Here is a 26,851-nt window from a genome sequence, read left to right as displayed (position 1 = left end):
CAGCCTCAGCTGAATCCCTGACCAGAGCGCTTTGGCTGAGGATTCCACTCCTGGAGAGAGCCCCAATGAAGCTATCTATAGGGGGGGGGGTGTAGCGCTGTCCATAATGTGGGGTGTGTGGCATGGCACGATCTACAAGTATGCGCAACACTCCTTCGGCCTGCTCTCCCGCTGCAGATGACTGCTTCAGGGGCCGCATGTGGGCCACGTGTTTGAGACCTCTGGTAGAGAGCATCACAATCGTGTAAATCTCCATCCCTTTATTGAGATTTAAAAAAAAACCCATAGGCATCATGGACGCGGCTGCGGATAAGCCACCCGCTTTTTCGGCCCGTGCTCCCATATAAAGTATTGGAGCACGGTCAGTAAAAATCAAAAGATAGGACATGTCCTATCTTTTGCGGAGGCTTTCTATAGCCCTGACACCTTTCCGCAAATATACGGGAAGGTGTCCGTAGTCAATCGAAATTAATGGATTTGTAATTGCGGACCGTAATTACGGTCCGCAACTAAGGATGGAATCTACGGTCGTGTGCATGGGGCCTAATATTTCAGAATTCAATAATTGTGTATTTAAACAACTAAAGACAGGTAAAACCACCAAAAGGGTTACTGCTGCTGGATTTGAGATCTACATATGATTAATAGTCATTTGCAACAATTCACATGCAATTGTGGCAAAAATAAGCCTCCGTTTTGAACACTATGTGTGAACCCAACCTTATAAGCATTTGTGAAAGAATGGGTCGTTCTGAAGTTCTCCCTGAATTCCGGTGTGATGCCACCATTGTAACAAATCTGTTTGTGAAAATTTCTTCCCTCCTAGATATTCCACAATCAGCTGTGAGTGATATTATTGTAAAGTGGAAGCGTTCCGGAACCACAGCAACAAAGTGAGAGACCGCATAAAGTTACAGAACGGGGTCGCTGAGGCGCATAAAAGTCGCCAACGTTCTGCTGACTTAATAGCTGAAGAGTTCCAAACCTCCTCTGGCATTACCATCTGCACAAAAAAACTGCCCCCTGGCTTGAGTTTCCATGGCCAAGCAATCAAGCCTTAAAGAGGCCCTATCTCCTACATAATCTGATCAGCGCTGTAATGTAACAGTTGTTTTTATTTTGAAAAACTATCGATTTTGAGCAAGTTATGAGCGATTTTAGATTTATACTAATTAGTTTCCTAATACTATTTATTTCAGTTACTTATATAGCGCCAACATATTACGCAGCGCTGTACAGAGGTCCTCTTTTACTGTCCCCATTGGGGCTCACAATCTAAATTTCCTATCGGTCTTTTTTTCGGGGTGTGGGAGGAAACCGGAGTACCCGGAGGAAACCCACGCAAACGCAGGGAGAACATACAAACTCCATGCAGATGTTGTCCTTGGTTGGATTTAAACCCAGAACCCCAGCGCTGCAAGGCAACAGTGCTAACCACTGAGCCACCGTGCTGCCCCTAATAGACAATTGGGCGTGTTTTACTTTTTATCAACTGGGCGTTGTGGAGAGAAGTGTATGACACCGACCAATCAGTGTCATGCACTTCTCATTGTTCCAGCCCAGCTTCTTTCACTGCACAATCACACTGTAACAATGGGCTGGAACAATGAGTAGTGTAGGACGCTGATTGGTCACTGATTGATCAGCGTCATACACTCCTCTGTACAACGCCCAGTTGGTAAAAAGTAACAACACGCCCAGTTGTCTATTAAGAAAGTAATTAGCATAAATCTAAAATTACTCATAACTTGCTAAAAAATTATCGTTTTTCAAAATAAAAACCACTGCTGTTATCTACATTACAGCGCCAATCAGATTATGTAGGAGACAGGGCACTTATAATCTGGTGACAGAGCATCTTTAAATCCCCAACCACCATGCCAAGCCTCAGATGGAGTGGTGTAAAGCAAGACACCTCTGGACTCTGGGGCAGTGGAAATTTGTTCTGTGGAGTGACTAATCACGCTTCCCTATCTGACAGTCTGATGGACGAGTCTGGGTTTGGCGAAACCCATGAGAACGTTGCCTGCCTGACTGCATTGTGCCAACTGTAAAGTTTGGTGGAGGTGGGCTAATATTATGGAATAATTTTTCGGGGGTTGGCTTGGGCCCCTTAGTTACAGTGAAGGGAAATCTTAATACTTCAGCATACCAAGACATTTTGGACAATCGTATGCTTCCAACTTTGTGGGAACAGTTTGGGGAAGGCCCTTCTCTGTTCCTGCATGACTGTGCCCCAGTGTACAAAGCAGGGTCCATAAAGGCATGGTTGGGTGAGTTTGGTGTGGAAGAACTTGACTGGCCCGCACAGAGCCCAGACCTCAACCCCATCGAACACCTTTGGGATGAACTGGAACAGAGATTGTGAGCCCGGCCCTCTCATCTAATATTAATGTCTGACCTCACAAAGGTTCTTCCGGATGAATGGGCAAAAATTCCCACAGACACTTCAAAATCTTGTAGAAAGCCTTACCAGAATAGTGGAAGCTGTTTTATCTGCAAGGAGGGGACCAACCTTATATTAATGCCTATGGATTTAGAATGGGATGTCATAAAAGCTCCTGTAGGTGTAATGTGTAGGTGTCCCAATACTATTTTCCATATAGTGTATGTCTTGATAAAAAAAAAGCAGCCCTTTTAGGCCTTTAGATATACAATCGTTCATAAAGAGTTCATTCACAAAATAAAGGTTTCAAATAAACCCATATTTACCATTGGAATTCATCAAGCAGCAGGACTGATGGAAAAACATCCCCTTTAATCAAAGTTATTCATCTAACGCATCCTTTGTATGCTAGTCCTTCTCAATGAATTAGAATATTATCAAAAAGTTGATTTATTTCAGGAATTCAATTCAAAAAGTGAAACTCATATATTCTATAGATTCATTACACACAGAGTGATCTATTTCCAGCTTTTTTTTCTTTTAATGTTGATTATGGCTAACAGTTAATGAAAACCCAAAATTTAGTGTCTTAGAAAATTAGAATATTATATAAGCCCAGTATATGCACTCAATATTTTGCATGAATTACTGCATCAATGCGGCGTGGCATGGAGGTGATCAGCCTGTGGCACTGCTGAGGTGTTATCAATGCGGAGTGGCATGGAGGCGATCAGCCTGTGGCACTGCTGAGGTGTTATGGAAGCCCAGGTTGCTTTGATAGCGGCCTTCAGCTCGTCTGCAGTGTTGGGTCTGGTGTCTCTCATCTTCCTCTTGACAATACCCCATAGATTTATAGGGTTTAGGTCAGGCGAGTTTACTGCCAATCAAGCGCAGCGATACTGTGGTTATTAAACCAGGTATTGGTACTTTTGGCAGTGTGGGCAGGTGCCAAGTCCTGCTGGAAAATGAAATCAGCATCTCCATAAAGCTTGTCAGCAGAGGGAAGCATGAAGTGCTGGAAAATTTCCTGGTAGACGGCTGTGTTGTCTCTGGACTTGATATATTCAAAATTTTCTGAGACACTAAATTTTGGGTTTTCATTAAAGAGGCTCTGTCACCAGAGTCTCAAATCCCTATCTCCTATTGCATGTGATCGGCGCTGCAATGTAGATAACAGTAACGTTGTTTTTTTTAAAAAAAACGTTCATTTTTGGCCAAGTTATGAGCTATTTTATATATATGCAAATGAGGTTTGAAATGGACAACCGGGCGTTTTTTTTTCGTTATGTCCAACTGGGCGTGCATTGTGTTTTTAACTGGGCGTGTTTACGTGTATGACGCTGACCAATCAGTGACCAGTCAGTATCATACACTCCTCTACATTCATTTACACAGCAGCGATGTGCAGCCACATAGCCAGAGATTAACGTTAATCTATTGTCCTGATAATGAATACACATGATCATCCAGCCTGGACGTCATGTGTATTCAGAATCCTGACACTTCTGACTCTTTTCTTTGAGATTTCTAGCACGGGAAACGAAATCTCGCGAGATTACCGAGGTAAACGAGATTTTGTTTCCCTTGCTGGAAATCTCACAGAAAAGAGTCAGAAGTGTCAGGATTCTGAGTACACATGACGTCCAGGCTGGATTTCATGTGTATTCATTATCAGGACACTGCAGTAACGTTAATCTCTGTTTATGTGGCTGCACATCGCTGCTGTGTAAATCAATGGAGAGGAGTGTATGATGCTGACTGGTCACTGATTGGTCAGCGTCATACACGTAAACACGCCCAGTTAAAAACACAATACACGCTCAGTTGGACATAACGAAAAAAAAACGCCCAGTTGTCCATTTCAAACCTCATTTGCATATATATAGAATAGCTCATAACTTGGCCAAAAATGAACGTTTAAAAAAAAAAAACACGTTACTATTACCTACATTGCAGCGCCGATCACATGCAATAGGAAATAGGGATTTGAGAATCTGGTGACAGAGCCTCTTTAAAAGTTAGCCATAATCATCAATATTAAAAGAAAAAAATGCTGGAAATAGATCACTCTGTGTGTAATGAATCTATATAATATAGGAGTTTCACATATTGAACTGAATTACTGAAATAAATAAATTTTTTGATAATCTAATTCATTGAGCAGAACTAGTATGTGGATCAGGTGTGCCTCCATATTTGTGCACTGAATGCACAGTATAAGAGCATCACTCTATACTTCCAATTGTAATGAAGTCGCCTCTCCTTCACTATAAGTGTTGTGTGTGTGTGTGTGTGTGTGTGGCAGTGGCACTGGACAGTCTATCTGTATCTAGAGAAGACCTACACAATATCATTTTTGGTACATAACTGGAATTACACTTAAGTTGCATTGGGATGTTTGGAGCGCATGACCTGTGTCTCCTATTCATTTTTCTATGTAGAGATGACATTTTGTTGTTCCAAACACAGGACTAGATCCAAAAAGGAGGTAAATGCCCCCCCCACCCGTGTTTGCCTCAAAAAACTTCATCAAAGCTGCATGTGTGATTCATTTGTAATTTTTTCTTTTTACATCAGATCTTACCCATATGATTCACATCCTGGACACCGAACATCCCTGGGATATCTACTCCATTAACTCTGGCCACCAGGAAGTCATCACTAGCTTGGAGTGGGACCAGTCTGGTAAGTGATGGCAAGGTTTTGGTTATTTCAATAGGTTTCTGGAAAGTGAACCGGATTAGAAGAACTTAAAGAGGCTCTGTCACCACATTATAAGTGCCCTATCTCCTACATAAGGAGATCGGCTCTATAATGTAGGTGACAGTAATGCTTTTTATTTAAATAAACAATCTATTTTTACCACTTTATTAGCGTTTTTAGATTTATGCTAATGAGTTGCTTAATGCCCAAGTGGGCGTATTTTCACTTTAGACCAAGTGGGCATTGTACAGAGGAGTGTATGACGCTGACCAATCAGCATCATGCACTCCTCTCCATTCATTTACTCAGAGCATAGCGATCTAAAAGGATCCCTATGCGCTGTCTTATACTAACACATTAACAATACTGAAGTGTTTAGACAGTGAATAGACATTCCACGGGATGTCTATTCACAATCTCTGCACTTCGTTACTGTTTCTATGGTAGTTACAGCAGAGCAAGCGTAATCCCTCTGTAACCTGTCATTTACAGCGAGATTACGCTTCCTCTGCTGTAACTACCACAGACAGAGTAACGAAGTGCAGAGATTGTGAATAGACATCCCATGGAATGTCTATTCACTGTCTAAACACTTCAGTATTGTTAATGTGTAAGTATAAGACAGCACATCAGGATCTAACAAGATCCCTATGCGCTGTGTAAATGAATGGAGAGGAGTGCATGACGCTGATTGGTCAGCGTCATACACTCCCCTGTACAACGCCCACTTGGTCTAAAGTAAAAACACGCCCACATGGGCATTAAGCAACTCCTTAGCATAAATCTAAAAACGCTAATAATGTGGTGAAAATAGATCGTTTTTTAAAAATAAAAAGCATTACTGTCACCTACATTATAGCGCCGATCTCCTTATCTAGGAGATAGGGCACTTATAATGTGGTGACAGAGTCTCTTTAAGTTTACAAAAGGAACTCAAACTTAGTAAATATCTGGCATCAATTGAAATCTAATGATTCTGAATGTTCAGTTTCACATAAGTTTAAATAAAAATCACTTTGAATGGTAAATGTCCTCTAACACATACTGACCAATGAAAAGTTCAAGGGATTTTCCAGGGACACGAAATTTTTTGACCTAACATTCTATGTAACTATTTAATAAAGTTGCTAATATATAGTCTGTATTAAATCTGAACACTTTCCTTCCTATTCACCTCTGCCCGGCCAGAAGTTCTGATTTTCGTCTTTTTTTTTCTCGACACCGGCTCGTGCACTAGAGTTATTATACACACAGCCCTGTGTCAATACCTCACTGACCTACGTAACGACACAGGGCTGTGCTTTACTAATTATTCCGCCCCCTCTGTGTCTATTCGCCCTCCACACTAGTTCTCCCTTCCCCTTTAATTTATCTCACCCACCTGCTTTATCTGAGGTGCGGTCACAGAATCCTATATATTTTTATTATGATGGGGATCACATTAGATATCTGAGGTGCGGTCACAGGATTCAGTGACCGCACCTCAGATAAAGCAGGTAGGTGGGATATATAATATATATTTTAAAGAGGTAGAAGAAAAAAAGCAGCACTTCATAATTGTATAGGTTGGTGCTAAGCGATCCTGACCTTGATCCAAACGGTCCTATAGATATATGCAGAAATGACCGCAGCACTCCAAAAGTTGATGTCAAGCTTGAAAAAGGTCCTGTGAGAGGACTGAAACGTGCTGCGGTCATTTCTGCATATATATATATATATATATTATAATTTATTTTTTATAAATTGTGCTGTTAGCAAGCAAAGAATGTACGGAGCGGACGTTGAGAAGGCAGTGGACCAATAGGATGCCTGAAAACCCGGGACTTCTGACGTACATCCGGGTTTGAGGCATCCTTTCGGTCCAGTCTCTTTGATTACGCCTCGATGTCTGCCCAATTTGCCTCTTATTAGTAAAACTCTTCAGTGCTCTTGCGCTGCATGGCCTGAGAAAATGTCCCCAGAAAACCCCTTTAATGTGTAGGCCCCCCCCCCCCTAAATATTTGTAACAAAACATATTCTACTATTACTATATGTGTTAGTCAGTGGTGTCTTACTTATGCCTAGTCGGTGTTATTCTAAGGTGTCAAATGTAATAACTGGTTTATTATAACTCACAAGACGTTGAGTTAAAGCGTAGCTAAAAGTTTGACAAGCTTCTGACGTCATAAGTTTGGATTGGTGGGGGTCCGAGCACTGTGACCCCCCCCCACCAATCGCTAGAATGAAGCCGCTGAAGTGCTCGTGTGAGTGCTCAGCCGCTTTGTGTCCGTCTTTTTCCGGAAATAAATGTAGCGGTGTACGGGCACAATAGAAAGCCTATGAGTCCGTACTCCGATACATCAGCTTTCCGGAAAAAGCCAAACGGACACGAAGCGGCTGAGTGCTCACACGAGTGCTTCAGCTGCTTCATTCTAGCGATTGGTGGGGGTCTCAGTGCTCGGACCCCCACCAGTCCCAACTTCTGACATGTCACTATGGCATGTCAGAAGTTTGTCAAACGTTTAGCTCCACTTGAAGAGATTTGAATAGGTTGTAGTAAGATTGTTCTCAGCAGTGTTTTCCTGTTTTATAGGATCCCGCCTTCTCTCAGCGGATGCAGATGGCCGGATAAAATGTTGGGGCATGACTGACCACTTAGCAAATAGCTGGCAAAGCTTAGTGGGAAGTGAAGTGGATGGTGACCCCATTATCGCTCTTTCGTGGCTTCACAATGGGGTGAAATTGGCACTCCACGTGGAGAAGGTCAGTGATATATTTGTTTATCATCACTGTTTCTTCTTAGGCCGTGCATTTGTCCTTTTTAAATAAATTACAGACCCGCTCATTTCTATGGCCTCATGCGCACGACGTGGTTTTCATGGATCTGTGCTGGGACAGCGAGAACAAGTCCTTTTACGGTCCGGATTTGCGGCTTCACTAAACTGGTGAAATCATGGAGAAAACCGCAATGGTTGTATGCATGAGGCCTTAGTCTTTTTGTGTAATATATTGCTTATGTTTGTATCTCATGCTCACAGCTTTCATTCTGCTTTTCTTTTTTTTTTTTTTTTTTTTGTTTTTTTTAATTTAATCAGTCTGGAGTTTCCAGTTTTGGAGAAAAATTCTCTCGTGTAAAGTTCTCCCCGTCCCTTACCCTGTTTGGAGGAAAACCGATGGAAGGCTGGATTGCTGTTACTGTCAGTGGATTGGTGACTGTGTCTTTGCTGAAGCCGAATGGACAAGTGTTGACTGCTACAGAAAGTCTGTGCCGCCTTCGCTGCAGGGTGGCTCTGGCTGACATAGCCTTTACGGGAGGTGGAAACATAGTTGTAGCCACATGTGATGGAAGCAGCACGTCCCCAGTGCAGTTCTATAAAGTCTGTGTATCTGTTGTGAGTGAGAAATGCAAAATCGACACGGAGATCCTACCATCGCTCTTCATGCGATGCACCACAGATCCCGCACGCAAGGACAAGTTTCCTGCAGTAACGCATCTCAAGTTCCTTGCTCGAGATATGTCTGAGCAGGTAAAGACCGGCAGTCTAGAAACCTGAAGATTTTTTTTCCTCCTTCTGGGTGCTTAAAAGGGGGAGAAGCGTAAAGGACAACTGGAGCTGGTGGAAGTAGCAACCAGACAGATCACCTGGTTGGTTGCTATGTATAATGGCTTCAGTCTGTTTTTCCCATAAGTTTCCATATATCTCTTATGTTATGTGCCCTTTACTAGATCAGTGATAAAGGTCTTCTGTTTTTGCTAGGTCCTCCTCTGTGCCTCTAATCAGTGTTCCAGTGTAGCCGAGTGCTGGTCCCTCAGGAAAGAGGGGCTTCCTCTTAATAATATCTTCCAGCAGTTGTCTCCTGGAGGTAAGTCATACTTCCATGTGCTGTACATTGTGTAAAGTATGTGGGCACCTGAACGTTGTATTCATATATCCCTGCCGGCACTTTTCTGGGAATCCTCTTGTAACATGGCTGTTTTGGATAAGCCACTGATGTTTGGCAATAAGGCCTGGCTAGGCGTCAGTCTGAAAAAGAGACGAGGACAACAGCCTTGAGGACAACAGCCTTGAGGACAACAGCCTTGAGGACAACAGCCTTGAGGACAACAGCCTTGAGGACAACAGCCTTGAGGACAACAGCCTTGAGGACAACAGCCTTGAGGACAACAGCCTTGAGGACAACAGCCTTGAGGACAACAGCCTTGAGGACAACAGCCTTGAGGACAACAGCCTTGAGGACAACAGCCTTGAGGACAACAGCCTTGAGGACAACAGCCTTGAGGACAACAGCCTTGAGGACAACAGCCTTGAGGACGGCTCCCTTGAGGACAACAGCCTTGAGGACGGCTCATCCTTTGAGTCAACACGTGACATTTTCTTTTTTTATGCTATATGTAAAGGCACATTAAAAAGGTGAACTTGCATGGATGCTGTTATCCTTGGCTCTTTGGATTGCTATCAGGGAGAGGACTGACCTTCTTTGCCGATATTTCATTCAACTACTCTTTATTGGTGGTTGTACCTGTCCTATTTGTTGGGTGGCAGTGTCCCCATTAATTATAAGACTGGCTTAGCACACAGCATTTAGCTGTGTTTTCACTGCGTTTTATTGGGGTGGGGGCTCAGTTGTTGCAGCCAGATTTTTAAGGTTTATCGTAAATGAGTGTCTACATACAAGTGTTATGCTTTCTGGGATTAGGGTGTATTCACATGTGCAGGTTTTCGAGGCCAAAACCAGTAGTGGATTCAACTATGAGGTGAATTAGTATATTTCCTTTATACTCCTCTCTCACTTTATGATCCACACTTTGTTTTGAAAAATGGATAAAAAAAAACCAAAATCTGCAAGTGTGAATACACCCTTAGTAGCATATATACAGGGGGGTGCATAAGTAGGTATACGGTTTAAGTAATAGGTAAATATGATGGGTATACAGTTTAAATGGTATTTTATAGAACAAAACCGTTACCGAGAACCTTTCACCTGCCCATACACGTGCAGCATCTAATGGGGAGGGCTGTACAAAAACTCTCACTTGAAATTATTTTTCCTATCTTCCTCCGTTATTTACATATCGGTGCCGTTCTGTTTGACGCCCGATTATGTAAATAAGCCCCTGAACTGTCAATGGGGCATTTCTAACTAAATGGCAAGGGGGCGTGAAGTCTCCGCTCTGACACTGTCCAAACAGCTACGGACAGAGCAAAGACCTCATGCCCCCTTGCCACTAAGTTAGATAGAAACGCCCCATTGACAGTTCAGGGGCTTATTTACATAACGGGCGCCAAATATAATGGCACAGATATGTAAATAACGGAGGAAGATAGGAAAAAAAATGTGAAGTGAGACAGTGTTTGTGCAGCCCTGCCTATTACATGCTGCACATGTATGGGCAGGTGAAATGTTCTCTAAGTACAATCTCTTTTATATGCTCACATTCGTGGCCCTCACTATTTACACGTTTGCTGTCATTTTTTACACTCTCATTTTGGCACAAAGTTTTTTTTTATTGGCATTAATTTCTTGGCTTTTATGAACTGAATCATGTTCTCAACCGTGCGTCATTTTCTTCAATATAGCTTATCCTTGATCACTCCCCAAAAGAAAAAGTACATTGGGGTAAATCTGGTGATCGTGGTGGCCATTCAACTGGGCCTCCTCTACCTATCCACCTATTTTTTGTCAAGAAAATGGCGCACCGCTAAAGCATAGTGCGGAGGGCTCCATCTTGCTGAAAATAGAAGTCTTCATTTTCATTCTCCAACTGAAATTGTGATATTACATTTTCTTGGAGCATGTTCTGGTCCAGGTGTGGGGTAACTGTTGTATTGTAGAAGATAGGTCCAATTACCCCTTTTACGTGACACTGTAACCCCAGGTTGATTCAACTGTTCTTCAATTGTTGCAAGGAGATTTTCTATTGAGTAATAAACAGTTGTGCCTATTGACAGCTGCTGAAAGTTTAACGGTGGCTTCATCGGACCAAGTTATTTTTCTGAAAAATCTCCCTCTGTATACCTACTTTTATATTTTAAATATATAATATCTCCAGGCTGGTTTCACGCGCTGCTGTGAAAATGCTTTTTTTTACGCAAATTGTGGCAACTGCACCATTTTGCTGCAATGGTTTGACAGCGACAGTTTTTTGTTTTTTTTTTGGTTTATGTATACTATTCTGGGTTACATAGGACTTTTTGATAACTTTGAATTCCATTTTTTGGGAGGTGGGATGTGCAAAAAAAACAGATGTTATGGCATCGTTATAATTTTCACTGTTTGGGTTAAAGAGGCTCTGTCACCAGATTCTCAAACCCCTATCTCCTATTGCATGTGATCGGCGCTGCAATGTAGATAACAGTAACTTTTTTTTTTTTAAAAACGTTCATTTTTGGCCAAGTTATGAGCTATTTTTTATATATATATATATATATATATATATGCAAATGAGGTTTGTAATGGACAACTGGACGTTTTTTTTTTTCGTTATGTCCAACTGGGCGTGTATTGTGTTTTTTTAACTGGGCGTGTTTACGTGTATGACGCTGACCAATCAATGACCAGTCAGCATCATACACTCCTCTACATTTATTTACACAGCAGCGATGTGCAGCCACATAAACAGAGATTAACGTTAATCAAGTATCCTGATAATGAATACACCTGGACGTCATGTGTATTCCGAATCCTGACACTTCTGACTCTTTTCTTTGAGATTTCTAGCAAGGGAAACGAAATCTCGCCAGATTACGGAGGTAAACGAGATTTCGTTTCACTTGCTGGAAATCTCAAAGAAAAGAGTCAGAAGTGTCAGGATTCTGAATACACATGACGTCCAGGCTGGACATAATTTTGAGTTATTTTTTTTTTGTTTTTTTTTCTGTCCCACTATACAATAAAACATCTGGATTGCTGTGTATTTAGCCTGTCTTTGTAACCTTGAATCTAAGGGGATAAGCGGCCAGTATCGGAGTTAATTTTATGTCATCCATCGGGAACTATAGAATTCCCATTACATAAATGTACCTCATGGGGCAGGAAGAGGTTAAAGAGGCTCTGTCACCACATTCTCAACCCCCTATCTCCTATTGCATGTGATCGGCGCTGCAATGTACAGAACAGTAACGTTTGTTTCTTTTTTTAAAACTATCATTTTTGGCCAAGTTATGAGCTATTTTATATTTATGCAAATTAGCCTTTCTAATGGACAACTGGGCGTTATACTAGCTGGGCGTTGTGTATAGAAGTGGATGATGCTGACATATGATGCTGACAAACACTTCTATTCACAACGCCCAGCTAGTAAAACAAGTAAACACGCCCAGTTGTCAATTAGAAAGGCTCATTTGCATAAATATAAAATTGCTCATAACTTGGCCAAAAATGATCGTTTTTCGAAAAAAATATTTTTTTTTTACTGTTCTCTACATTGCAGCGCCGATCACATGCAATAGGAGATAGGGATTTGATAATCTGGTGACAAAGCCTCTTTAAGGTGTTTTGGTGGTTGAGATGAAGGCTCTATGCAGACCAGTGACCTTTTTCCACGGTAAACTAGACAAACGATATGTTTATGGACATTGCTTTTATCAAGGGGGTATTATCATGCTGACCCATAAAATGCCTTTAAACTTACATGGACAACTAAAAGGGCAGAAATTTGACCAACCTAACTGTTGTACTTGTGGCCATATAGTATGTAATGTATAATCCTATATACACAAACGTTTTGTCTGTTACTATGCCTTATGCTGTTCTATTTTTTTTCTCCCTGCAGTAAGTGATAAGCAACCAATGATCCTAAAGTGGCGAATATTATCTGCTACAAATGAACTGGAGCGTGTTTCTGCCGTGGCACTGCCCAAACTGCCAATTTCCCTTACTAACACAGACATCAAAGTTGCAAATGATACTAAATTCTATCCTGGTCTAGGTACGATATTCATGATCTTCTTTGTTTTAGATGACCCGTTTCTTATATAGAAAATAAGTTTAGTTGGTGGAAGTTAGTAGATTATTTGTATGGATACATGATCTTTCTAATAATTTGATTTCAACCCCTTTTCCAGGACTTGCTCTGGCATTCCATGATGGCAATGTGCACATTGTTCACAGACTGTCACTACAGACAATGGCTGTCTTATTTGGCTCCTCTATTCGCCAATCTGAAGAACCTAGCTTAAAACGCCAGCGATCACCTACCCCATGTGTACACTTTAAGGCTTTGCAGATGTCTTGGACCTCTCTGGCTTTAGTTGGCTTGGACACTCAGGGCAAGGTTAGTAGAAAGAAAATAAATGCACTTTAATACTCCATATAATGTGCCCATAATTCATGTTGCTTGCTTCATTGTTGTAGTATTTTGTTTTTGTCCTCTGAAGTAGTTGTGCTTCGTTCACATCTGCGCTAGGGCTCCGTTCCGACGTTCCATCGGTGCTTTCCGTCGGAACCCTTGCACAATGGAGACAAACTGAAACCACTGGCACTGGATCCATCACCATTGAAATCAATGGTAACGGAAACCTATGGTTTAGCTCCCTATGATGACATTGAGTAATGACTTGTGACTCTTTTTTTTTTTTTTTTTTTGCCTTTTATCATTAGGGTATGTTCACACGGCCTATTTTTCCGACGGAGCGTTTTTCGCTGCGTTTTTTTACGCGTGAAAAAGTGCAGGTCACTTCTTGGGACGTTTTAGGAACTGTTTTTCATTGACTCTAGCGAAAAAAGCTCTAAAAACGGCCGTAAAAAAACGCAGTGAAAATGGCGAGTGGCTTAAAAAACATCTGAAAATCAGGAGCTGTTTTCCCTTGAAAACATCTCCGTATTTTGAGACGTTTTTGCTCCCTGTGTGTGAACATACCCTTTATGTTTAATCGGAAAAATAACCTATGTTTTAAATCAAGTTTTTTTTATTTTATCTCCGTAGCCAGGTCCGAGCGGTCCTTAATTAACTCTGCAGGGCCGTTCTAGAACGTCCTGCAGAGAGAGCCTGTTTGTCGCTCTGTAGCGGCATTTAGCTCCGTGATACAGCTGACATCACGGAGCTCTGCCCAGAGACCAATCCGTGACGTCTCTGGGTATGTGATCATTGTGACAACTGCCCCCTCTAACTTCTCCCTCTCATGGCAGGCTGTCAGGAGATGGAGAACAGTGTAAAATAAAACCATAAATATCTATCTTTCACGTTTGGTACATGGACCATGTCAGTCCACTTGGAGGGAGGCAAGCTCCTGTCAGGGTGCTTTAATTCTTTGTAGAGTAGATCCTCAAACTCTGTTGGGGAAAACCGGAGTCTGGCGCCTGTAGCATAAAAACATCTCTGGGAAGGGATAGTTGTCAGTCACAGTACACGTTAAGGATAACACATCAATTCCTGCATAGCGGCTGCCATTTTAGTGTCTTGTTTGGAAAATTTGACATATAGGCATCATCAGATACTTTAGTTACTGTCCCCTATTATTGACTTAAGATCTCTGTTTTACAGCTCAGTATGCTGAGGGTCTCCCCATCAATGGGGCATGCACTTGATATGACTACGTCACTTCGTCATCTTCTGTTCCTTCTTGAATACTGCATGGTGACCGGCTATGACTGGTGGGACATTCTGCTGCATGTGCAGCCAAACATGGTACACAACTTAGTTGAGAAGCTGCATGAGGAGTACACCAAACAGAATGCTGCACTGCAACAGGTGAGACCTGACTACAGAATCACAGAATAATCCAAAAACTTGTAGACCATGGACTATTAATTGCTGTCATTAAAGAGGTTCTGTCACTAGTTTAGTAATGCCCAATCTCCTAGCTAATCTTATAGGAGCTGTCACACTGATAATGCTAGTGACAATTGTGTCCCAAAATGTTTATTTTAGTTATGTTTTTTTTTTTTTTTTAAATCTGCAAATGAAGCTGTATTAGCCAAGTGGGTGTCAACACCAGCGATTCTTCTGAGGTGGAGCTACCTCACAGCCTCTGACGCTGTCCTATCAGCATGAAGCTGCTTCACACCGTGTGAGAGACTGAGGCTGAAGGGAAGGGGGATCATTTCAAATAGCCATATTTCCGGGTATGGGCCACCTAGAACAGTGGTTCTGGTGGCATATGAAAGATGAGATTCTAATCTATACCACGCTCACATTTCTAGCTGTGAAGAACAGTCTGGAATGGAAGCTGCATACAATATGATTACACTGTGTTGCTGGGCTGGGCAGGGGACTGTATAATGCTGATTGGGCCGCGTCTTACAGAAAATATTACACTGACCAGAGTGAAAAAAAAGTCGTGGCCCCCTCCCCCCCCCCCCCTCCTTTTTGGCAAGTATAGACAAATAAGCATATTTAGAAAAATAACTTTGCAAATGAACATTAATTTATTTTTTTCAAAATTACGCTGTAGTTATCAGCATCATAGCCTATTCGATTTGTTAGGAGGAATGTTCCCTCTAAGTCTTGGCACCTCCGGAGCAGGCCAAGTCTCCATCAATGGTGGGCGATCAGATGACCAAAAGTATTACCCCCAGTAAACGCTAATACAGCGCACTAAATAAGAGAAACATAAAACTTATTTCACGTTAGTTTTTTAATTCCTTTTTTAAATACTATAATATTAAAAGTACGTATTTTACAGTACAAGTACGGTAAAATAGACCGTTATAAACACCAATTATAGGCATCAATGAAAGAATCCCTCTAACACCACTGTCCATATACACTAGCGGTCAAAAGTTTGGGGTCACTTAGAAATTTCCTTATTTTTGAAAGAAAAGCACAGTTTTTCAATGAAGATAACATTAAATTAATCAGAAATACACTGTATACATTGTTAATGGGCTAAATGACTATTCTAGCTGCAAGCGTCTGGTTTTTAATACAATATCTACATGGGTGTATAGAGGCCCATTTCCAGCAACCATCACTCCAGTGTTCCAATGGTACATTGTGTTTGCTAACTGTGTTAGAAGGCTAATGGATGATTAGAAAACACTTGAAAACCCTTGTGCAATTATGTTAGCACCGCTGTAAACAGTTTTGCTGTTAGAGGAGCTATAAAACTCACCTTCCTTTGAGCTAGTTGAGAATCTGGAGCATTACATTTGTGGGTTCGATTAAACTCTCAAAATGGCTAGAAAAAGAGAGCTTTCATGTGAAACTCGACAGTCTATTCTTGTTCTTAGAAATGAAGGCTATTCCATGCGAGAAATTGCCAAGAAACTGAAGATTTCCTACAACGGTGTGTACTACTCCCTTCAGAGGACAGCACACACAGGCTCTAACCAGAGTAGAAAGAGAAGTGGGAGGCCCCGCTGCACAACTGAGCAACAAGACAAGTACATTAGAGTCTCTAGTTTGAGAAATAGACGCCTCACAGGTCCTCAACTGGCAGCTTCATTAAATAGTACCCGCAAAACGCCAGTGTCAACGTCTACAGTGAAGAGGCGACTCCGGGATGCTGGTCTTCAGGGCAGAGTGGCAAAGAAAAAGCCATATCTGAGACTGGCTAATAAAAGGAAAAGATTAATATGGGCAAAAGCACACAGACATTGGACAGAGGAAGATTGGAAAAAAGTTATGGACAGGCGAATCGAAGTTTGAGGTGTTTGGATCACACAGAAGAACATTTGTGAGACGCAGAACAACTGAAAAGATGCTGGAAGAGTGCCTGACGCCATCTGCCAAGCATGGTGGAGGTAATGTGATGGTCTGGGGTTGCTTTGGTGCTGGTAAAGTGGGAGATTTGTACAAGGTAAAAGGGATTTTGAATAAGGAAGGCTATCACTCCATTTTGCAACGCCATGCCATACCCTGTGGACAGCGCTTGATTGGAGCCAATTTCATCCTACAACAGGACAATGACCCAAAGCACACCTCCAAATTATGCAAGAACTATTTAGGGAAGAAGCAGGCAGCTGGTATTCTATCTGTAATGGAGTGGCCAGCGCAGTCACTAGATCTCAACCCCATAGAGCTGTTGTGGGAGCAGCTTGACCGTATGGTACGCAAGAAGTGCCATCAAGCCAATCCAACTTGTGGGAGGGCCTTCTGGAAGCATGGGGTGAAATATCTCCCGATTACCTCAGCAAATTAACCGCTAGAATGCCAAAGGCCTGCAATGCTGTAATTGATGCAAATGGAGCATTCTTTGACGAAAGCAAAGTTTGAAGGAGAAAATTATTGTTTCAAATAAAAATCATTATTTCTAACCTTATCAATGTCTTGACTATATTTTCTAGTCATTTTGCAACTCATTTGATAAATATAAGTGTGAGTTTTCATGGAAAACACAAAATTGTCTGGGTGACCCTAAACTTTTGAACGGTAGTGTACATATATATATATATATATATATATATATATATATATATATATATATAATATAGCGCCACACACGCAGCCCTGCCTGTAGATGGCGCCACGATTCTCTTGAGATGCAATCTTTCCCCAGGACAGACTCCTTTAACTTAGGGGTGTTTATAAAGTAAACATTAAGTACAAAAGGATATAGAAGACAGGCAATTAAAACTCTTGTTAACCCTTTTAGGTCCTTTCCACCAGGATTCTGTCCATGAAAGCCTCACTTTGTAAACTGTCACCTAGCACAATCACTCGTGTCTGTGACTACCATGCCAAACTGTTCCTAATCTCCATCAGCTGCACCCTGAAGTCCTTACTTCGGCCACATGTACTCCACACGCCTGACAAAAGTCCAGGAGACCGGCTTATTGAGATCTGCAATAAGTTTCCTGACACAGGTAAGGGTCTTAAAGCACGTCGTTGATACATTTTTGCGAGTAAATCCAGTCTGTAATATATACTAAATATAAGTAAATATTTCGCTCTTCAGATATAGACAAGGTTATGATTAACTTGAAGACGGAGGAGTTTGTACTTGACATGCCAACCCTTCAGTCTCTACAGCAGCTGATCCAGTGGATTGGAGATTTTGTGTTGTATCTACTGGCATGCCTTCCGAATCAGGTAATTAATTGTGATCAAGAAATGCACGACGTATATATCTCACTTGGTGAAGAATTGAAATGTTACCATATTAAAGAATAAAAATAAAAAAATAAAGCACTACATACCACACTGCGGCGGTCAGGTTCGGAGATGACTCTGATCTTGGCCATTTAACCAATTGGATCCGGTGGTCGATAGTGACCGTGAAATCTAAATGAGGGGGAGCCCCCTAAGTCAGCCCATTGCCCCTCCTCCTGAGACGGGATCGCGGGGTGCCGATGCTTGTCATGGCAGCCTTGGGGGTCTAATGAAGGCTGAAGGCAGTGCTTAATAGGAGCCAGTTAAAGGTACTATACACTGCAATACATATTTAAAGCGGTAAAACCGTATCTACCCGCAGAATATGGGTGACATGTCGTTTACCACATAGTTAACGCCGTCAAAATAAAACCTGAAAAACAATGGAGGAATTGCAGCTTTTTCCCATTCCACCTAACAATGATTTTTCTTTTCCCGTCTCCCAGTACATTATATGATCCGTTAAATGGTGCCCTTAAAAACTACAACTCGTCCCGCAAAAAACAAGCCCTCATTCGGTTTTTGGAATGCCGGGAGGAAAAAAGAAAACCCCCAAAAAATATTACTTCGGTGACAAGGGGTTAAAGTTTTATAAACCGTTATATTTTATGGTAAGGTGACAGAAGGAAACCTATGTAAAATTAGTGCAGTGTCTCCCAACCAGGTTCCTTACTACCTGGTCAGTGGTTCCCTGGCAATCGAGATCCGTCACTCTTAGGCTTCGTTCACATATCCGTTAGGGCTCCATTCCAACGTTCCAGCTGAGCTTTCCGTCGAAATAGAGCCCTGACTGACACAAATGGAAACCGTAGTCGACTACGGTATTCCGTCAAAACGACGGAACCCTTACACAACGGAGACAAACGGAAACCATTGGCACCGGATCCGTCGCCAATGAAATCAATGGTGATGAAAATAAACATACGGTTTCCGTTTGTGTCTGTCAGGGCTCCGTTCTGACGAGAATGCAAACTGATTTTGGCCTGTTTAACCTCTTAACGCAATGTCACGTACAGGTACGTGACCGCCATTAAGGGGGAAGTATAGAGCAGTCTCACGGGCCGATACTGAGGGGTTTCGGCTGTATGTTACAACTTACACCTCACTGCAACGAGCGGAATCCAATATCTCTTTGATACTGCTCGTTTAACCACTTAGATGCCGTGGTCGCTTTTGACCTCGGCATCTAAGTCATTATCAGAAGTCTTCCATGTTCGTTCCCCCTACTAAGCCCTGTCAAAATCACGATCTACTGCAATACATTAGTATTGTAGTATGTAGTGGATAGCTGGTGTAATCTGTTAAATAAAGGTGGTGTGTTTTTTGTTGTTTTTTTAAGTATTGTTAAAAAATAAATATGAAAATGAACATAACTGGTATCGCTACGTCAGAACGATTACAGTATAACAATATTAAACCCACACAGTGAATGCTGTAAAAATTTAGACTTGGGTCACCTTAGCACCCACAAAAAAAGTAATAAGTGATCAAAAATTTGCTTGTACCCCAAAATGGTACCAAAGAATTTACAGCTCGACCCGCACAAAATTGGCGGTATGAGGGCTTAATCTCTAGAGAAATAAAAAAAACTTATCGCTCTCAGAATGTGGTGGCACCAAACTTTATTTTTTAAAACTTGTGTTAACAAACATATAAAAATAACTATAAAAAATGTGGTACCGCCGTAATCTTATAAACCCAAAGAATAAAGTTAACTAACATCGTTTTTACCACACAATGAATGCTGTAAAAACGAAACCCTAAAAAACAATCGATGAATCCTGTTTTTTGCTAATTTCCCCCGCAAATTTTTTTGCAGTTTCCCAGTACATTACATGGTACAATAAATGGTGCCATGAAAAACTACAACTTGTCACGCAAAAAACAAACCCTCATACGGCTATGTTGACTGAAAAATAAAAATGACTTCTGGAAAGCGGGGTGGAGAAAATGAAAATTGGCTACAGAGGGAAGGGCTTAAAGATACTTGGCAAAACAGTCAACACATCTAAACCAGAAAGTAGTTCTAGGAAAGAATTCTACAATGCTTTACTTGCCCCTCAAACCAAGCTTCTTTGAGGTAGGAATTGGGCTCTAAGAAATAATTGCTCCGGGTATTACTGGATTAGTGCTTCATTTCTATTTTTATGACTTCCCAAAAAGCCCTTGTGCCTTTGTCATATGTTTGTGACTGTTTTGATTTCTAATGCGCCATGTATTCAACAGGGCTCCTCTTTCCGCCCCGGACACAGCTTTTTGCGTGATGGGGCATCACTGGGTACTCTTCGTGAAATGATGGTGATGATCCGAATTTGGGGTCTTCTAAAACCCAGCTGCCTTCCGGTATATACAGCCACTTCAGATACACAGGACAGCATGTCCCTACTTTTCCGTCTTCTCACTCGTCTCTGGATGTGCTGTAAGAATATTTTCTTGAAAGATAGAAGCGCTTCTCTTCTTGAAGATGTACAAAATCTTTATCCATAATCCAAAATTCTCCATAATTGCGGACCGTAATACAGTCCGCAATTAAGGACCCATTCAGTTATATTGGCCGAGGACAGCTTTCCGTATCGCTACGGATACGTGTCCGTGCCGTAGACGTGTACTGCAAAAGATAGAACATGTCCTATCTTTTGCTTTTTACGGGCCAGACCATACTTTGTATGAAAGCATGGGCCAAAAATACGGGCGGCTGTCCGCGGCCGGCTGTGCGTGCAATCACGGCCCTGTGATTACGGGCACGGCCGTGTTCATGAGACCATCTCCTGAAGGCAGACAGCTGCCACTGTATGGAGACTCTGCTCCGTGATTCAAAGGTCCTTGCAGTGTAATGGAAGCCGCTTGTCCTGTGCGGTGTATAAAAATAAGATGTGACTGTTCAGTGAGCAGATATTTATTTACACAGTCATCTCACTGTTCAGTGAGCATATAACACAAACATTTGTACGCACAGCACAGTAAATCGGTGTAGATACTCTGCAAGGACCTTCTAGCCACGCCCCCTCTTATGTTCAGAGCAGCAAAAAGAGCAGATTCAACACCATTAACCTCTGCCTCTCCACACCTCTGTCTGGTGAGTTCAGGGGAGGGTGAGAGCACTATAGCTGCCAATATCTTGTATTTCTGTGTCTGACGTTGTTCTGGGGCACTGTGGTATTTCTCTTTCTCTCTTTTGCTCTTTCTCTCTTTTGCTCTTTCTCCCTTTTTGCTCTCCAACATTTCCGCCAGTTTGTGTGGGTGGCCCAGCCCTTCAGCTAAGCTCAGCCCCGGTTTTTTTTATTTTTTTTTTTTTTTTTTTTAGGAAAGTGCTGCAAGCGGCAGAAACGGCACAAGTCAGTTTTTTGTTGTTTTTTTAATCTTTTTTTTTTTTTTCCCATTTGCAACTTTTTCTATGCTAGAAGATTGGCATAGAAAAGTTAATAAATTCCCACTCCGTGTTGTGAATTCTTTTTCTTGCAGATTTATCTTCATTTTTTTTTAAATTTATAAGGCTGGGTTTATAAGTTGTGGCCGAATGGCACCCACCATGGGGCCAAAACTGCATCAGCATGTAGATCGGTTATCCAGCCCATTGATCCCATTTTAGACGTTGCTGTTTAGGTGCAATTAAAATGTGTTTCTTACCGCAACCACACTAGGGCTTTTTGATACAGTTTTAACTGCACCTAAGCTGCAATGTCTGAATAAATCTTTCCAGCAGTTTACCACACAGCCATCAACATTAACACTGAGCTTTAACTCCGCTTTACGCTGTGTAATTTCTCTTGTAGGCCGTGATGAAAATCATCCATGTGAACCAGATGAGGCTTTAATAGATGAGTGCTGCCTGCTTCCTAGCCAATTTCTCATCCCTAACATGGACTGGTTGCCCCTTGGAAATGGGTTAATCAGCCGGCTCCAGAGCAAGCTGCCTCTACGTCTTCAGTTTGGAAAACCACCTGGTGCACCAAGCCATGTATCGGTGCAGTATGAGGCTTATACAAGGTAAGCCGGGACAGATCAGCTGGAAATGTAAGCTTTATACATCAGATAATAGGCCTCATGCCCACTTCAGTTATTTTTGTCAGGGTTCTATCCATTGTTTTAACTGATAGCACCCTGACACATTCATTTCAATGGGGCCATGCACACTTCCGTTATTTTAACGGAACCGTGCGGCCGTTCTGTCCTACTCCTGCCCGTTTTTGACGGAACAGTCTTAGCCTTTTCACTCATTTGGTCCGTGAAACAACGGACTTCACACGGAAGCCATCCGTGTGCGGTCAGTCTCTCACAGAACAGTCATTAGCGGCCGTACAACGGCCGATGGAAGTGTGCATGCAGCCTTAGGCTGAGTTCACGCTGAGCTTTTTTTTTTTCTCCAAGCTTTTTGTTGAGTTTTTGAAAAGCTGCCAAAAACGCATCTTAATAAACGCACTTGTTTTTTTAAATCGCGGTAATTACCTGCGTGTTTTTAGAGAATGTTTTATCTGTAAACCTATGACTATTAAATGGTAAACCAGATTACAGTTAAAACTCTTCGTATAAACTTACACGTTGCAGGTTTGTTGCGGATTTGTAGCCATACTAACCACAATTTTAAAAAATTCATGCCTTTTTATTAGGATGCGTCTCAAAAATGCTAAATTAAAAAAACACAATGTGAAACCAGCTTTATAATTTTCAGAGCCAATGTTGTCCGCCCCCAAAGTGGGCTAACCCTTTCATATGTCACACCTGTTGTAAAAATAGGTGCTACCCAATGCTAAATCTCTGGTGCATAATGGAATTATATTTTCGCCATGTGACATTATATATGCATTCTGTGGCTTCGATTTTAGTGTAGACTTTAATGTGCACATAGTAAACATTTTTTTGATTTTTCTAATTTTTCTTTTTTGGTTTTATTTAAACTCAGGTCACCCACTCAACCTAAAATTGATCATCTAAGACGACTGCATCTAGGAACCTTTCCCACGGAGCCCTGCAAGTCCTGCACGCGGTGAGTTTGGTGTGCTCCATGTAACAGGACATGCTATGCCATCGCTCAATAGTAATTGTGAAAGCTGGTCACTCCTTTCAGAGATTTCTAGTTTTTTTTTTTTTCTATCTGATTAAAACTGTTCATACACATGACCATGTAGCCCTGATCTGTTTTGATATTTTTTTCTGTTGAGAAACTTTGTTGTGAAAAGGGGCATGCACAAAAAGGCATTTTGCACGATACAAACTACAAGACGTTACCAGGCTTAGAACTTTAGCAGCAATTTCTCACGTTTTCAAGAAAATTTCAAAAGGATATTTTTTTCAGGGACGAGTTCAGCTGTGAAGTGGCTCTGAGCGGCCCATATATTCGAAACCCCCATTTTGAGAACTGCACCCCTCAAAGTATTCAAAACTGCATTCAGAAACCCTTTAGGCGGTTTATAGAATTCTAAGCAAATTAGAGGTGAAATGTACAAATTTTTTTTTTGCCAAAATTAATTTGTAATAGTTTTTTCTGTAACAGAAGGTTTTACCGAAAAAACACAACTCCATATTTATTGCCCAGATTCTGCAGATTTTAGAAATATCTCACATGTGGCCCTAGTGTGGTAATGGGCTGAGACATCGGCCTCAGAAGCAAAGGACTACCTAGTGGATTTTGGGGCCTCCTTTTTATTAGAATATTTTTTAGGCACCATGTCAGGTTTGAAGAGGTCTTGTGGTGCCAAAACAGTGGAAACCCCCTAAAAGCGACCCCATTTTGGAAACGACACCAGTAAAAGAATTTTTCTAGTGGTATAGTGAGCATTTTGACCCAACAGGTTTTTTGATGAATTTATTTGAATTCGTCTGTGAAGATGAAAATCTACTTATTTTCTTAAGAAACATAGAATCTTCTAATTATTACAAGGAATAAAGGTGAAAAAGCACCCCAACGTTTGTAAAGCAATTTCTCTTGATTATGGGAATACCCCATATGTGGTAATAAACTGCTGTTTGGACCCACGGCAGGGCTCAGAAGGGAAGGCCCGCCATTTGGCTTTTGCAGCTCAGATTTTGCTAAATTGGTTTCTGGGGGCCATGTCGAATTTGCAGGGCCCCTGAAGTACCAGTACGGTAGAAATTCCCCAGGTGTGATCCCATTTTGGAGACTATACCCCTCAAAGAATTAAATTAGAGGTGTAGTGAACATATTTATCCCTCAGGTGTTTTATAGATTTTATTAGAATTGGGACGTGAAAATGAAAAAAATATATTTTTCCCCCCAATAATATGTAGTTTTAGCTCATAATTTTTCGTTTCCACAAGGAATACAGGAGAAAAGACCACCCCAAAATTTTAGACATTTTCTCCTGAGTAAGGAAATACCCCCAAGTCTTAGACTTCTTCACTAGCCCCATATGTAGCACAGACCCCAAAATGTCATAGTTTCCACTGCATTTACAAGGTCTACCAGTGGGGGCTGCAAATGATGACGTGGGGTTTTAGGTGAAGAACTGCTGCACATATAAATTAGTCTGGGCCGTCGTTTTGCATTATTGCGTTCCAAGAGTAATAACTTTTTATTTTTCCGTTGACTAGCTATGTGAGTGCTTGATTTTCATGGGACGAGCTGTAGTTTTTATTAGTATAGTTTTTTTGATTAGTTTTTTTATTCTATTTTTTGGTAGGTGAGGAGACCAAAAAGCAGAAATTCTCTCAGTTTTTTTAAATGATTTATAAATTTAACGGCGTTCTTTATTCTGTGGTTCCATACGACTATGGCAATACCAAATTTTATATCGTTTTTAAATGTTTTGCTACTTTTACACTAACACTTTTTTTTACTAAATAAAATGTTTTTTCTTCTTCGACGCGTAGGGCTGCATGACAAACTGTAGTTTTTATTGGTACCATTTTGGGGTACTTGCAGCTTTTTGATCACTTGTTTTATTACAATTTTTTGGGGAAACAACGTGACCAAAAAAGGAATTTCTGCCATTTGTTTTTTTTTATTTTTTTACGGTGTTCACCGTGCGGGATAAAAATATATTTTTATAGTTCAGGCCGATATGAACGCGGCGATAATGATTATGTATAGTTATTATGTTTTTGTTTTGTTTTGGTTTTTTTTTCATTTATTTCTGATTTTATAAAGGACTTGATCAGGGAAACAGGGCGATTTATTGTTTTTATTAGATAAAACTCTTATTTTTTTTAAATATTTTTTTTTTTTTTTACACTTACTAGGGGACTTGAGAATCTGATCTTCTGATCCCCTGTACAATACACTGTACTACTTATGTAGTGCAGTGTATTGTAACTGTCATTTTACAGCTGACCGTTAAGCCTATTACGTCCTGACGGCTGTGATTGGTCAGTCTCTGAAGTCTGACCAATCACAGCAATCGCCGGCATGGGGGCATGCTGATTTGGTCCCCAGCCCGGTAACAGAGGCTGTCTGCTGTCACAGCTGCCGTCGCTGTTTTATCAATATGTGATTTCACATAGTGACAGTTTATTCCTGCTCCTCAATAGTACGGGGCAGGCTTGCTGCAATAAGCGGCGTGCGCCGTACTATTGCGGAGAAGGTCCGCAACGGGTTAAAGTAACTACGTTTATATCTACTTTTTTTTTTTCTTTCTAAATGTATTTATTAATTTATTTATTTTTTGGTCTCCAGGTGCGGCTGCGTAACAATGCTAAAATCTCCAAACAAAGCAACAGCTGTGAAGCAATGGGAACAAAGATGGATCAAAACCTGCCTATGTGGAGGACTTTGGAGAAAAATGCCCCATGCCTACTCATAACACCTCAACTTCTGTATTCACATATGTAAATAGACTGCTATTCATAGTGACTCTGGCACTTCTATTTGACTTGTATAAGCCCATTTTTTGGAAGTTTTTTTTTTTTTAAATAACTGCCCATTCATCAACCAGTTGTTGTCCACCATCGTGTTTCATGGGCTGCCTAGAGAGGTCACCATAATGTAAATACCATGTTAAGAATGAAAACGTCTCTTTTTTTTTACTTTTTATGTTGAATAAAAACAGATAAATTGGAAACCGTGCTGGCTAATATTTTGCTTCTTTTTAAAGAATAATAATCGTAATAAAAAATTTGGGTCAAAGAGTTTTATCTGCTGCTAAGTGATTGACCAATTTTTTGAAATTAATGAATTTCTTTTTATCATAAGTAGTTCAGAGACTGTCTAGATTGTGTGTCTTGGTGTAGAATAAAGCTGCTGTATAAGTTTGTATAAAAGCTCATATCTTACCTTGCGTTTCATGCAGCTGTGTTCCAGGTTGTCGGCTGTATTGATTTTTACTAAACCTACGCATGTCTTCATTAAATTGCAGTGAACTGAACCATTCCTCTCAATGGGCAGTGGAGTGGTTGACCGGAAAAGCAGCCCCACAACAGCTTAATATGGCTGACAGTGGTAGCACAAACAGCTGAGCTTAGAACAGAAACCTTGCATATAAATTTAGATAAATGGTTCAGTTTATAGAGTACCTCCTGCCGCAAAAATTAAAGTTAATCTAAATATTTATATGCAATGTTTCTGTTTTAAGCTTAGCTGTTTGTGCTACCACAGTACTCTAACACACAGATTTTTACGGAGTCTGTGGTGAGAGACATGCATAGACCAGATGTATCTCCATAGTATTACTTCTATTGACGGTAGAGTCAAAATACTATGATTAGTTCTTACCTGTTTCCCAGTGTGAAGTAGTCTAATTTGTATATCTGGCACTGGGCATAGGTTTTGGGCCAGGGGCACCTAAATAATAATTGC

At 41.1% G+C, this 26,851-nt stretch overlaps 2 protein-coding genes across 3 annotated transcripts in view; both read left to right on the top strand.

Annotated features, from left to right (window-relative positions):
• Positions 1-26,117, top strand: part of MED16 (mediator complex subunit 16) — a 28,466-nt gene extending 2,349 nt beyond the window's left edge. For both annotated transcript variants that reach the window (XM_075825358.1, XM_075825359.1), the window contains exons 3-15: positions 4,964-5,071; positions 7,663-7,832; positions 8,165-8,596; positions 8,828-8,933; positions 12,844-12,999; positions 13,136-13,344; positions 14,554-14,760; positions 17,606-17,816; positions 17,909-18,042; positions 20,329-20,521; positions 21,876-22,089; positions 23,003-23,086; positions 25,733-26,117. In XM_075825358.1, the coding sequence (XP_075681473.1) occupies positions 4,964-5,071; positions 7,663-7,832; positions 8,165-8,596; positions 8,828-8,933; positions 12,844-12,999; positions 13,136-13,344; positions 14,554-14,760; positions 17,606-17,816; positions 17,909-18,042; positions 20,329-20,521; positions 21,876-22,089; positions 23,003-23,086; positions 25,733-25,859 (2,351 nt within the window). In that variant the 3' untranslated portion in view covers positions 25,860-26,117. The remainder of the gene's footprint in view (positions 1-4,963; positions 5,072-7,662; positions 7,833-8,164; positions 8,597-8,827; positions 8,934-12,843; positions 13,000-13,135; positions 13,345-14,553; positions 14,761-17,605; positions 17,817-17,908; positions 18,043-20,328; positions 20,522-21,875; positions 22,090-23,002; positions 23,087-25,732) is intronic.
• Positions 1-26,851, top strand: part of LOC142741632 (serine protease ami-like) — a 278,481-nt gene that overhangs the window by 107,644 nt on the left and 143,986 nt on the right. The gene's annotated exons all lie outside the window — the stretch shown is intronic.

Source organism: Rhinoderma darwinii, chromosome 1, assembly GCF_050947455.1.
Source record: "Rhinoderma darwinii isolate aRhiDar2 chromosome 1, aRhiDar2.hap1, whole genome shotgun sequence".
NCBI lineage: Eukaryota > Metazoa > Chordata > Amphibia > Anura > Rhinodermatidae > Rhinoderma > Rhinoderma darwinii.
This window is presented reverse-complemented; position numbering and strand designations above follow the sequence as displayed.